At 45.0% G+C, this 14,195-nt stretch overlaps 1 protein-coding gene across 6 annotated transcripts in view; it reads right to left on the bottom strand.

The window, feature by feature from the left end:
* The window catches only part of LOC309391050 (adhesion G protein-coupled receptor B1-like), a 132,143-nt gene that overhangs the window by 60,073 nt on the left and 57,875 nt on the right, over positions 1 to 14,195 (bottom strand). For all 6 annotated transcript variants that reach the window (XM_081951094.1, XM_081951096.1, XM_081951095.1 and 3 more), the window contains exons 4-5: positions 6,537 to 6,640; positions 4,139 to 4,241 (exon numbers count right to left, since the gene is read on the bottom strand). In XM_081951094.1, the coding sequence (XP_081807220.1) occupies positions 4,139 to 4,241; positions 6,537 to 6,640 (207 nt within the window). The remainder of the gene's footprint in view (positions 1 to 4,138; positions 4,242 to 6,536; positions 6,641 to 14,195) is intronic.

The following is a 14,195-nucleotide window of genomic DNA, read 5'->3' as shown; positions in this document are numbered from 1 at the left end:
TCCAGCTTCCCCCCCCCCCCCTATAAAGTGCTTTATTATAAACAGAGGTGATAATTACCACATTGTAGGAACACTCTAAAAATCTAGGACAACTGAAAAACAGTCTGGATGCCTTGTAGGTGTGTGGGCTTCTCTTCCTACAATTTTCAGCAAGGACAATGGAGTTGAGTCATTTTGGGAGTTGAAGTTTCCACACCTGGATGGCTGTCATGTTGAGGAACATAGACCAGATCGCTAGATTCCCACCCTGGCTCTTGCTAAATGCAGAAGACAGTGGCATCTACTGCTGATGCTGGCTTAGATGCCACCAAACGCATGGGGAGAAGGGACTTATTGGCCCAAACAAAATATGTAGCCTGCCCTTGATCTCTCCATACTAAGGAATAAAATCAAGGGAAATGATGTAATTGTAGCAATATAAGACAGTAAGGTCATAATACAATACAATACAATAGCAAAGTTGGAAGGGACCTTGGAGGTCTTCTAGTCCAACCCCCTGCCTAGGCAGGAAACCCTATACCGTTTCAGACAAATGGCTATCCAACATCTTCTTCAAGACTTCCAGTGTTGGGGCATTCACAACTTCTGGAGGCAACATTGCAATCCTAGACCCATCCTAACCCAACATTGCAGTGGTCAACCAGATATTCTAGGATGGAGATGGTGAACCCATGACATGCATGTCACAGGTGATGCGGCATGTCATTTTTGGTGGCACACCAGTCCTCCGGACCCTCTGGAAGAGGCACAAGAGAGACCTATGTCAGGCCTGCAGCCATCTTTTCTTTTGGATTTTTGGCCTGCCACACTTTCTATTTTTCTTCTATACATTTTCTATTGTGGGAAAATGGGAGTGGGGATTGTAGATGATATGTAGCCATAACAAAAATCTTTCTAGAAAGCCAAGGTCATCCTTTGTCTCTGCACCTCTGCACCTGACCGGAACTGGATGGGTGGAACTGCCAGAAGGGCAGTGGGAGATTGGACCAGGGGATGGACTTGTGAGTGTGGGGGCAAGATCATGAACTTTCAACTGGGTGGGGGAAACTGGGAAGCTTTCAGATTTGGGTTTTCTCAGATGTGCCAACATGGCTCTCTTAATCAATTGGAACTTTGAGCAATACTTTGCCTTGGACTCTGATTTATTTTGGGATGCTATTTGGAACCCTGACAGCCTGCTCATCTGTAGCTTCTAAAGATGATGTGATCCTCTGAAGTCTACAAAAATCAATCTTGCATGAGTTTTGGGAGTTCTGGAGCCCCACAAGAGCAGGGCCTTCTCACATGACTTCCAGAGAGGTTCAGAGAGGAGAGAAGAACTGGAGAGATTGCCAGCAGTGTTCAAAAGAGGCAATTTCTGGTTTTTTGACATGCTCACATGGCTTGCCCTCACTGGCCTAGGGTGACTGCAAGCAGGGCATCCTTCCCTCTCCTTGCAAAGTCAGGAGGTGCCCTGGAGTTAGGTCCATGCTGTGGTGTCAGCTTCTTTTAGTGAGAGGGCCACTTGGGACTGCCTTTGGAGACCGTCTGCAATCTCTAGCTCATCCGGGATATGAGGACATGGGGAAAGATTGCTAGTTAGCTTCTGGGTGAACCTTAAGATGCTGGTTATCAAGGTAGATTAACAGAGTTGGAGCAGACCTTGTAGGTCATCTAGTCCAATCCCCCCCCTCCCGCCCAAGCAGGAGACCCTACACCATTTCTGACAAATGGCAATCCAGTCTCTTCTTGAAAGCTTCCATGCGCAAAAGTATTGCATGAGTGAACTGGTAGTAAAATAAATTGAAACCCACCATTGTTTTGAAGCATATATCCTTATCTATTCTGATTCCATTTTTTAAGGCATCCCAAATTCACGTACCGGTATTAGGGAAATTATGAGTATCAGTAAAAAAAAAAGTTTTTAAAAAGTACGACAGATTTTTTTTAAAAAAGACCAGCATTTTAAAGAAATGCAGTGCCGTTGATCGACACGTCTATATTGCCTCCAATGCAGAGGCAACACAGACTGATTTAAGGATTCAATATTTAAAAGAGGAGAAACACAGCGCCGGGAAATTGAACGTATCCTTATCTTTGACTAACAGATGCTGATAAAAAGACGTGTTTTAGATGTTCTCTTAATGAGAAAATCCTTTCATAAAGTATCTATTTTGGTGGAAGGGATGCTAAGATGGCTAGACCTACGGTTCAAATTGAACACCACGGGGGGGGGGGGAATCTGGTTGGGTGGCAGACGTGTGAATGGTAATTAGCTCTCTTCCTAATGAACCAAGCAGGGTGATTTGCTGCTGTTCAAAATGAAATGCCAACTCTTGTTTTGGGAAAGGGAAGGGAAGGTCCAACTCAGATGGCATAGATGGAATACTGTGTCCCAAAGCTCAAGAAAGAGAAGAGAGAGCTGGGGGATTAAATGGGAAGCCTAAATGATATGAAGACCAGCATTTGTGGATGAGAAACATCACTGCATTGATGATATTACCTAGTTTGGTAATGAAATATCTGCAAGAAAGCCTCCAGGATCAGAGAGCATCAAATATCCTACAGTTGTCTCCTCCTCCCACTCCTTCTCCTCCTCCTCCTCTCAACAAAATCACTCTCTTCTAGCAGTGATGATGTTACAAAGTTTGGTTATGAAATGTAGGCAAGAAAACCACCAAGCTCAGAGAGCACCAAAGATCCTACAGTCTCCTCCTCCTCCTCCTCCTCCTCCTCCTCCTCCTCCTCCTCCTCCTCCTCCTCCTCCTCCTCCTCCTCCTCCTCCTCCTCCTCCTCCTCCTCTCTGCAAATCCTACTCCATTCCAGCCCTGATGATGTGACCTAGTTGTGTTATGAAACATCTGCAAGAAAACAACCAATCTCAGAGAGCATCAAGGACCCTCATCTCCTTCTCCTCCTTCTCCATCTCTTTCTCCTCCTCCTCTCTGCAAATCCTACTCCATTCCAGCCCTGATGATGTGATCTAGTTGGGTTATGAAACATCTGCAAGAAAACAACCAATCTCAGAGAGCATCAAGGACCCTCATCTCCTTCTCCTCCTTCTCCATCTCTTTCTCCTCCTCCTCTCTGCAAATCCTACTCCATTCTAGCCCTGATGATGTGACCTAGTTGGCTTATGAAACATCTGCAAGAAAACAACACAGCTTAGAGACCACCAAGGATCCCCAAATCCTTCTCCTTCTCCTTCCTTCCTCCTCCTCCTCTTCCTCCTCCCTCTCCTTCTCCTCTATATCTAAATTGCTTGAAAGGACCACTTGAATCAATAGAGTCTGCCAACTCCATCATTTTGCCCTACTTAGTTTATATGAACCAAAGTTTATTCAAGGCCATCAGTTGGCTTCAGGATTAACAGAGGATGAAAACAAAAGGCTCTAGGGAAGAGCAGATGACTTATTCATAGAATCATGGGGCTGGGAGGGATCTTGGAGGTCATCTAGCCCAACCCCCTGTCCAAGGCAGCAGTCCATAAACCATCCCAGAAAAAAAGTTGCATGGCAGGGGAAGGATACTGCAAAATCCCCATTCCCTCCCAATCAGCTGGGACTTGGGAGGCAGAGAATAGATGGGGGCAGGGCCAGCCAGAAGTGGTATTTACCGTTTCTCCAGATTACTCAAATTTTCCACTAACGATTCTCCAGAACTGGTCAGAACCTGCTGGAAAACCACCTCTGCTTATTATATATCTAATTAATGCCAGATTTGGCATTATTTTGTCCACCTCTGAAGTCTTTCTCAAGAACCTGAAACAGACATCTCTTCATATAGTGTCTGTTATATCTCTTGAGATCTCTTCTATATCTCACATGCTAAGTGGGATATTCTCTCCATTTAGGTCATTTTCTCCTTTGCAACTGGAGGGACCGGATTCATTCAACCTGATGAACCAGTCCTGTCCTTGCCTCGTGCTTCAGGGCAGGAGACAAACAAAGAGCGCTTAGAAAGCATCTTCTCAAGTGCCTTTGTATGGAGGCACGTAGGCATGTCAATCCCCTAAGTGTGCTTCCTACATTCTCTGACAAAGAGATGGATAATGGACGTCTCCCCGCTTGTCCTAGTTTTGGAGCCCCAAATCATTAGCAGAACGAAAGGAAAGAATCAGCCGTGAAGGTTTCAATTCCGGATACAGGGTTAGAATTACCTTGTTCCGGGTTTGAGTCTGTCCAATGAGGATGAGAGCATTAGAAGATACGATGGAAAGGCAGAAGTTGATCAGGATGACCGACCGTTCGGAGCGAATATACCTGCAGGAAGGGAAGAAGGAAGCAGGAGGAGAGGAAAGCGCATCAATCTTCGACTTTCAATAGGACAGGCAGTGTAGTGTAGTGGTTAGGACAGTGTTGGCAAACCTTTGCAGCACCGAGTGCCAAAATGGGAGCATGTGCACAGGTGGGGAGGAATGCTGGGAACCAGAAGAGCAGATCACCTGGACTTTCAGTTTCTTGGGTGCATACGCATATGAAGACCAGCTGGCTGGCACGCATGTGCATGTCGGAAACTGGAAGCTCAGCTTTCCTGGCATGTGCATATGCACCGGGGAACTGCTCTTCCAGTTTCCAGTGCTCCCATGCATGTGTGCCGGGGAGCTGCTCTTCTGCTCTCTGGCATTCCCCTGTGAGTCACCTGGCCTTCCAGTTTCTGGAAGACCAGCTGGCCAGTGCGCATGTGCGCATGGGAAACTGGAAGCTCAGCTTCCTGGCATGTGCATGCATGCCAGGGAGCTGCTCTTCCAGTTTCTGGCACTCCCACACGTGTGAAGACGAGCTGGCCGGCAAGCATGTGCACACCGGAACTTGGAAGAGCAACGGCATGGCCAGAGAGATGGCTCTGCTTGCCACTTCCGGCACATGTGCCCTAGGTTTGCCATCACAGGGTTAGGGCACGAAACTAGGATCCGGAATCCAACCTTAGTTGGAGAACTTCACTGGGAGGCTTTTGAGACCCTCTCCTCTCTCAGTTTGACTCAATTCACAGGATTGTCGGGAGGATGAAATTTGGAGGAAGGAGATGCTATGAACATCCCAAAGGTGATTTTTGCAAAAGACAACTGGAAATTCTTGCGCTGGTTTCACCCTTGAAAAAGTTTCACTTCTCATCCAAGAAGCTTCCCCATTTCTGGTTGAATGGTGGGGAATGGAAGGATTTATATTCCTTAGCATTCATCTGGTCATTTGATGACCCTTTCCATGAAACTGATTTTTCATTGCTAAGGTCTAACAACTGGTAGCCCCAAGGCCCAACCCTAGTAGGCTGAAGGACTTCCAAGCTCACGATCTGTTGCTTTAAATCTTGGTTTACTCTCTACCACCATCACCACCAAGACAATCTTGTTCTGACGCAGCTCTCCAAACCCAACCAACCTTCTGAAGTGAACTCAAGGATTCCTTTAACAGGAGTGCCAGAAGCCCTGGCAAAAAGTGTCTCTCTCAATGCCAGCTAACAAGTCTGCCCAGCTGGAAGATGAATAGCTGTCTGCCACATATATTCATCTCTGCCCCTGTTTTTTATCCCCAGAGCTAGATTAGGGCTTCACTAGCAGTGGTGGCTCTTCTGTCCCAAGGACCTGCCCATAGATTCCCACTGCTCTCCTCTTCTCTGCATCTGTGCGTCAGGCACTGGATCCAGCTGTTCCTCCTCTTCCTAATTAGCCACCTCCAGACTTGGGGGCTGTTGACTCTCCATGGTAGGAAGTGAGCACCCACCCCTCTCCTAGGAAAATGAGATATTTTAGGAAATGTTAAAAGGGCAGAATATTTCCCCTAAAAGTGAGGAAGAAACTCATCCCCCCCCACCTTTGTCAATGGGCCATTAAGGCCTGAGCCAGTATATTCTTCATAACAAAGATCTACCTCCTTCAGGCAGAGCCATAATAGGAAGCCCTTTCATTACATCATCACCCTGCAAGAGTCAACCAAGCCTAGGACTCAGGACAGCCTACAGAGCTGCCCCTGCATGGCCCCATGGGAGTCTGACAACCCATCAGAATATAAGCTCAAATTCAAAAGCCCAGAGAGGGCATAAAACCCAGGCAACTCTCAGCATCTCCATCCTTTTTCTTTTCTTTTTCACCCAAGATCTTCAAACTATGTGATTCTGTCCACCATTAAACCATCTTTCCAAACAGCCTCTGTGTTTCCAGTGTCTTTTTCCCCACTTGGAACTGAAGCCAGAAGGACATTTTTCCCAGCACCATCTGAGGGCTGACGGATGGCCCAGGCCCTGTCTCTGTCTCTCTTTCTCTCTCTGTCTCTCTCTGTCAGCTCCATTCCCTCTCCCCCCCAGAGCTCTCAGGCTGCCTTGATGCTGATCCTGCCTTCCCTACCTCCTCCTCCTCCTCCTCCTCCTCCTCCTCCTCCTCCTCCTCCTCCTCCTCCTCCTCCTCCTCCTCTTCCTCCTCCTCTAATTCGGCTGCTGGACGGGCTGACGGCCGACAGGCCACTACACCTCTGTCTAATTTTTCAGGAGCCCCTGCAAGCTTTCTTTTTTTCCAGAGAGAAAAGGAAGTTGAAATACTTGATGCTGAGTAGCCCAAGCCTTACCTCCAGACCGAGATATAAATGATGATCAGGAGAAGGAGGGTTAAGGAAGACACCCCACAGCCAACGATCAACGTGACCGAAGGGACGAGCACTTTTTCCGTATTCTGAAAGAGAGAAGATGGAAAATACCAAGACGCTCGTGAGGGATCCTCCCTTGAGCAACGTTTTATACGAACGACAGATAGTTCTCAACTTGCGACCACCTGGAATTGCGGTCATAAGTCATGGCAGCCGCTTAGCAGGTCACTGCGTGATTTTAGAACCTTTTTGTTAAGCAAAGGCCACAGCCATTAAGTGAACTCTGGGGTCATTAAGTAAATCCATGAGATCCAGGGGGCATTTTTTTTGTTGCCAGAAACCAGAAGTGCAGGGAGTTCTCAACATACAGCCATTCCAGGAGATTATAATAAAGGTAAACACATATTTAATTTTACATATTCTAAGAGCAGGCAGGAGAGAGGTGGGTCCCTACTGGTTTGGACTGGTTCGGATGAACCGGTAGTAATTTGATGTCCTGTATCGCTAGAACTGGATGCCACCCAAACCTGCTACGCCCTGAAACCGGTTCTTCTACGGGGCCACTATCTTGATTTTCAGTTCTGTGCATGCGCAGAGCAATTGTAATTGCACACATTTATTTATTTATTTTCTTTTTTTAAACATTTTGCACCTATTTCTGTGCAAATGCACACCTGTGTGGAAGGCGCAACTGGCGTGAATATTTGATTCGGAATATTTTGTGACATGGGAACTGTTCTACAAAGAGTTAGTTGACGGATACAGAGGTTAGATGAGTGGATTTATGTGAAATACGGATTACACAAGAAAGAAAGAAATGAGTAGTAAATATTTTGATGGTTACATAATGCACATTATAATGGAAGATAGTACACTTTTCAATAAGAATCGATATTATCTCATATATGTCTGTGTGTACATGATTAGAATGAGGTTTATATTTTAACACGTTGGACACAGAAAACACACTGTCAGGCCCACAGCCAGGTTGCTTTGGGATCTTTAGCCTGCCACACTTCAATCTACTATGCTGTTGCTATAGTGGGGAAAATGGGAGGGGGAAATGTATGGAGTTAGATGATAGGCAGCCATAACAACATTCTTTCTAGAAAGCCAAGGTCATCCTTTGTCTCTGCATCTCTGCACCTGATCGGAACTGGATGGATGGAAGCTGCCAGCATGGCAGTGGGAGATTGGACCATGGGATGGACTGGTGGGTGTGGGGGCAAGATCTTGAACTTTCAACTGGGTGGGGAAAACCGGGAAGCTTTCAGATTCAGGTTTTCCCAGATGTGCCAACATGGCTCTCTTCATCAATTGGAACTTTGAGGAACCTTTTGCCTCGGACTCTTGATTTACTTTTGAATGCTCTTTGGAACCTTGACACACCCTGTGTTTATATGTACATGATTATAATGATGTTTATATTTTAACACATTGGACACCTAGAAAGCACGGTGTTCAATATAGAAATGGAATCTGTGATATAAAACAATAAAATTGCATCAAGAAGAAAACATACAGCCCTTCGTTTAGTGATTGTCTGAAATTACAACGGATATGAAAAAAAAAGTAGCTTATGGTTGTTTCTCACACTTACGACCTTTGCAGCATGCCCATGTGATAACTTTGAACACTTGGCAACTGACCCAGGTTTATGACGGTTGCAGTGTCCCGGGGTCACACTTTTGTGTCCATCTGAGAAGCAAAAGCCAGGGGGAATCCAGATTCACTTAACCACCATGTGACTAGTTTAACAACTGCAGCAACTCACTTAATGACTCTGATAAGAAAGGCGATGAAATGGCAGGGTTGGGGACTCACTCGAGTTACAACTGTAATTGAGGCCAACATTTCTGTTGTTGAGACGGTTGTGGTTGTCAGGTTTCCAAATAGCATCCAAAATTAAATCAGAGTCTGAGGCAAAGGATTGCTCAGAGTTCCAATTTATTTAAGAGAGCCGTGTTGGCACATCTGGGAAAAGCCGAATCTGAAAGCTTCCCGGTTTTCCCCACCCAGATGAAAGTTCAAGATCTTGCCCCCACACCCACAAGTCCATCACACAGTCCAATATCCCACTGCCATGCTGGCAGTTCCTCCCATCCAGTTCTGTTCAGGTGCAGAGGTGCAGAGACAAAGGATGACCTTGGCTTTCTAGAAAGAATGTTGTTATGGCTACATATCGTCTAACTCTGTACAATCCCCACTCCCATTTTCCCACAATAGAAAATGCATAGTAGAATAATAGAAAGTGTGGCAGGCCAAAGACCCAAAAGAAAAGATGACTGCAGGCCTGACAGTTGTCTCACTTAACAACAGAAATGTTGGGCTCCATTAAGGTCATAAGTCGAGGACTATCTTTAAATGCAAAAATATCTCACAAATCATCGTCGCGTGACTACCCTGGGTGTTGCAAACAGCATAAACTCAATCCCGTGACGGAAAGGAAGCCATGGGAATTTTGAAACTGGCTTAGAAATAGCTTTGAGGAGATCTGCAGCAACTTCAAAACCAGCCACTAAGCAACCAGTCATAAATCAAGGATTAGCATTATTTTAATGGCTTGATTTCCCCCCTCCTCCTCTCCTAATTTGAATTCCGTGCTTTTGCTGCCATAGATGCTTATCCTAAATCTTCCTAGGGGTTGATTTATTTTTCTTTTAAGTATGGGAGAATCTTGTTCAGCCGGAGGATATTTGTAGCTAGAGAAATGCAAGTAAAACTTCTTCAGCTGAACGTGTTCCTGTACTCAGGGAATGTTATATATAAATTTTTAAAAATCCCTCCATTGCCAAGATTAATATCAAATCCCTGGCAACAAAGCACAACCAAGGATGCGTGCATCACACAGACTTCAATGGGCATTTCAATGCAAACATTTTTGAATAATGTACAGAATCTTAAAAACCACAATAGAAACCATGATTCATCAGTGAGTTCCTGCAGGTGGAATCACCTCCCTCCCTCCCTCCCTCTCTCTCTCTCTCTCACACACACACACACACACAAACACACACACACACTGATAACCTGGCGTTACCTAGGTATTTATAGACGTCGAAGCGTTTGTCTGATAGTTTTGCTTCTTCACCCTACTCCACACCCATCATCGCTGCCCTCTCCCTTCCCTTTTCCATGTGCTCCTCTTTCCCATCCTGTCTACGACCATGGGACATTGCACCAAATCCATTAGGCGCTTCCCCATTGGTCCACTGGAGGGGGAACGTCACAGCTGGCTTTCCAGAAGGAATTGACATCACAACCGCTCTAGGATGCTGGAACATATATACATACAAAATGACTCTCCTTAACGGCCCAGGCTCTCCCTTCTCCCTCCCATGACATCACAAACAATTGCTGCTCTAGGATGCTGCACTCACTCTCCTTAATGGGCCAAGCGTTCCAGAGTTATGCTGGAATACACACACACACACACACACACCAGGGGTTTCTCCCCCGCCCCACAGTATTTGTTTCCAGAGGGTAAGTCATCTGTGTATCAAGTTTGGTTGAAATTGCTTGAGGCGCTCAAGAGTTATGCTGGAACATATATACATACAAAAAGGGAAGCAGTATGCTCCCTCCCATATTTGGGCATACCAGGTGCTTTAACAAAAGAAAAACATGTGTGTGTGTGTGTGTGTGTGTGTGTGTGTGTGTCTGTGTGTGTGTGTGTGTGTGTGTATGTATGTATTTTCCCATGTAAGATTGAGATTGTCTTGGCAACATTTCAGCGAGGTCTCACTCGCCATCTACAGGCTGGGTTTTGGGCTTAAAGTGTGATCGGAGCTGCGGTCTTTCTGTAACTCTTGGTGGGGGTATGTGGAGTGATGGCTTTGTTTCAGTAAGTGGAATGATTGGTTGTGTGGCTGTATCATGATTGGTAGATTGGTGCTGATTGGTGCTGGCTGTGTGTCTGTTGTTGTTTCGTGTTGTAACAACCTGGGTGGTGGGTGGGGGCTCGTTTGTTGACTAGGGCTGGTTTCCAGATGTCTGGTAGGCAGGCGGTATTGTCACATTTATTTATGTTGTGGGGGTGTTTCTCTATTTTGATAGCTTCCGTATTTATTCTCTTGTTGAAGTGTTTAGTTTTGGAGATTAACCTGGTTGCTTCAAAATTAATTTCATGTCCTGTAGCTTTAAGGTGCTGGAAAAGGGAGGGAGTTTTTTCTTTTTTTTTACTGCATTCTTGTGTTCTGTATGCGTGCATTTATTCTCCTGTTCGTTTGTCCTATGTATGTTGCAGGGCAGATTTTGCATGGTATTTCGTAGACTCCTTGGTTTTCTAGCTGGATTTTGTCTTTGGGGTTTCTTAAGATGTCGGCTATTTTTTTATCTGTGGTACCTTTGATGTAAGGGAGGAGGGCAATGCCGTTGTCCTGTTCTGTGTCTTGGTTTTTGGCGGGAGTCCCCCTTTGGATAAGGTTGGTAATTGTGGTTTTTTTTGGAATCTGTTGGAAATTAATACGTTTGTGAGGGTGTGCAATTCAGTTTTCAGGTGGTCTTTGTCGGCTAAACGTTTGGTTCTGGAGATGAGGGTCTTGGCCACAGAGTTGATCTGTGCACGGTGGTGATGGGATTGTGCATTTAAGTAGCTGTTGGTGTGTTTTTTTTTCTGGTAGATGGTGTGTCCTAGGGAGCCATTGGGTTTTTTGTAGATTAGGACATCCAGAAAGGGAAGTTGGTTGTTTGCTTCTATTTCCATGGTGAATTGTATTTTGGGGTGTAGGCTGTTGAGATGTGTGAGGAAGTTGTCCAGTTTTTCTTTCCCCTGTGACCAAATCACGAAAGTGAAAGAACAGGACGACGGCATCGCCCTCCTCCCTTACATCAAAGGCGCCACAGATAAAATCAGCAAAATTCTCCACTAACACAATATCAAGACAGCCTTCAACACTGACCAAAAAATGGCCAACATCTTAAGAAACCCCAAAGACAAAATCCAGCTAGAAAACCAAGGAGTCTACGAAATAGTCATTGACTTACAGCCACAATTGAAATTTCCACTGCTAAGCAAAACATCTGTTAAATACATTTCAGAATGGGAGTCAACTCGCCATGGCCAACTTCCATTTAATTCCATTTAATTCTTTCAAATAATTAAAAAAAATATTTCATTTTGTCCATCCTTAGGCATTCTTTCTTTAAGGATTCTATTCAACTACTTCTTCGACATTAGTGCAACTCTTCTCCTACAGTGAGTTGTCTGGGGTGAGTTGTCCTATTTTGAAATTCATAGATCGAGTGAATTTCGCCCCATTTTACAACCTGTCTTGCCACAGTCATTGTGAATCACTACACTTGTTAAATTAGTAACTCATCCTTGTTAAGTGAATCTTGTTTTCCCTACTGACTTGGCTTGTCAGAAGGTCGCTAAACAGGATCACCTGACGCCGGGACACTGTGACTGTCATAACTATGAGTCAGTTGCCAAGCCTCTGGATTTCAGTCATGTGATCATGGGGATGCTTCAATGGTCTGTAGGAAGTTAGCACCCACCCCTCTCCTAGAAAAAATGAAATATTCTCGGAAATATTAAAACGGCAGAATATTATATATCCTTGTATATCTAGATGATATACTGATATACACTAAAACAATGGAAGAGCAAGATAATTTGGTGCACCAAGTACTTAGAAAATTATTGGATGCCAAGCTGTTTGTGAAATTATCAAAATGTGAATTTCACAAAACCAAATTGGACTACTTGGGTTTCAGAATATCATCTAAGGCATGGTGAAATTCAATTTTTTTTTACTACTGGTTCTGTGGGTGTGGCTTAGTGGGCATGGCAACGGAAGGATACTGCAAAATCTCCATTCCCATCCAACTCTTGGGCCAGCCAGAGGTGGCATTTGCCGGTTCTCCAAACTACTCAAAATTTCTCCGAACTACTCACAATTTCCACTACTGGTTCTCCAGAACCTGTCAATTGAAGAGTTTTTAGGGCCATGCCCTTTGGGTTAAGCAGGAGCATGATGTGTTCATGCAGCTGAATAACAAAGTTCTGCATGAACCCCTTTATAACGGTGTTATCAGGATCCAACAAAGGTAGGGTTAGTCCTCTACCCATCTAGCAACAGAACTAAGCATATGGCACCTGGGGAGATTACATCACCCAGCAAGATTCAACCAAGATTGGAACTCAAGACACTGCAAAGTTACCCCTGCATGGCCCCATGGGAATCAGGCAACCAATCAGAATACATTCTTGCACAGGAACAGGAAGCTCCAAGAGAGGGTATAAATCTATCTCCGTCTTTTTTTGCCCAGGAGCTCAAGCCATGTGATCCTGTCCACCATTAAACCGTCTTTCCAAACAGCCACCATGTTTCCACTATCCTTCTCCCCTCTTGAAACTGAACCCAGATTTCTTCCAACAGGTCGCAAATGTGGGGAGAAAAAGGTCATAAGTAACTTTTTACAGTGCTATTGCAATTTCAGTCACTAAATGAATGGTTGTAAGTGAAGAATTACCTGTACAAATATCTATGAAGGTTTTCATTCTTTAACCTGAGTAATGGTTGTCCCAAAGTGCTATTATTTTAGAGACAACTGGGCTTTCGGATTTTGCTTTAAGAAGCTTCAGTCGCTGTACCTCTCAAACAGAATCTGTCCATCGCATTGAAGACTCAATTCAAACCTACACATGATGTCCTGCTGATATTTCCAAACAGGAAATAGGAAAAACAACAAGAACATTCCTTTCTCTCCATCCCTGACCAGAAAAATATCAAATATAACCAAGAAAAGTCATCCTGAATGCCACAATCAGCTTTTAAAAATAATCACTGTAAATCAGGATTATGATGTGAGATTCAAGGAGCTTCAATCTATGTGGTTTAGATTGAGGTTGAGGGGAAATCTGGTTGATGTCTCCAGATTTTCAGGCTGGAAATGCTGCTAGAGTGAAAGAATTCCGCAATTCTTGAATGAAATTGATGAAACAATTTCCAAAGTGATGAGAGGGACAAAGAGAGAGGTGGGGAGGGGGAGAGGGAGGGAGATTCTCCTCCTCCCTCCCCCTCTTTTCCACAGACTCCACTCCTTTCTAGCACCGATAATGTCACCTAGTTTAGTAATGAAATGTCTGCAAGAAAACCACCAAGCTCAGAGAACACTAAGGACCTCACAGTCCTCCTCCTCGTCCTCCTCCTCCTTTTCCTCTTCTCCTCCTCCTCTTCTCTACAGACCCCACCCCCTTCTGGCACTGATAATGTTACCTACTTTGCTAATGAAATGTCTGCTAGCAAACAAGGAGCCCGCAGCTCAACAGTGAGCTACGAATATTCTATTGGAAGAGATAAGGTAGAGATGGTAGAGGTATACCTTCAATCTCCATCCCTCCTCTAACTGTGCATAAACTATGCCAGGAGAGATTTAAAACTGAGTATCTGAGATGGACAATGCTAAGCAGGGATTTTACGTCTGGTTCACCAAACTGATAGTTGCAAGGACTGGCTGGCCCCGCCCACCCCACCCTGTCCCTCCCAGGACTCTTCAGGTGGCCCGTTTTGGATGCCAGGTAGGTGCAAGGCCTAAGTGGGGGCTCTGGAAGGGCAAAAAAATGGGCCTCCCTGAAGTTCCTGAAGTCCAGAATTGGTCCCATTTCCGGCTTCCGGAGGGCTTCCAGAGTTCGGG

This window comes from Natrix helvetica (genome assembly GCF_964273705.1).
Source record: "Natrix helvetica genome assembly, chromosome: 4".
In the NCBI taxonomy this organism is placed as follows: Eukaryota; Metazoa; Chordata; class Lepidosauria; order Squamata; family Natricidae; genus Natrix; species Natrix helvetica.
The sequence above is the reverse complement of the archived record's forward strand: the minus strand, read 5'-3'. Positions and strand labels throughout refer to the sequence as shown.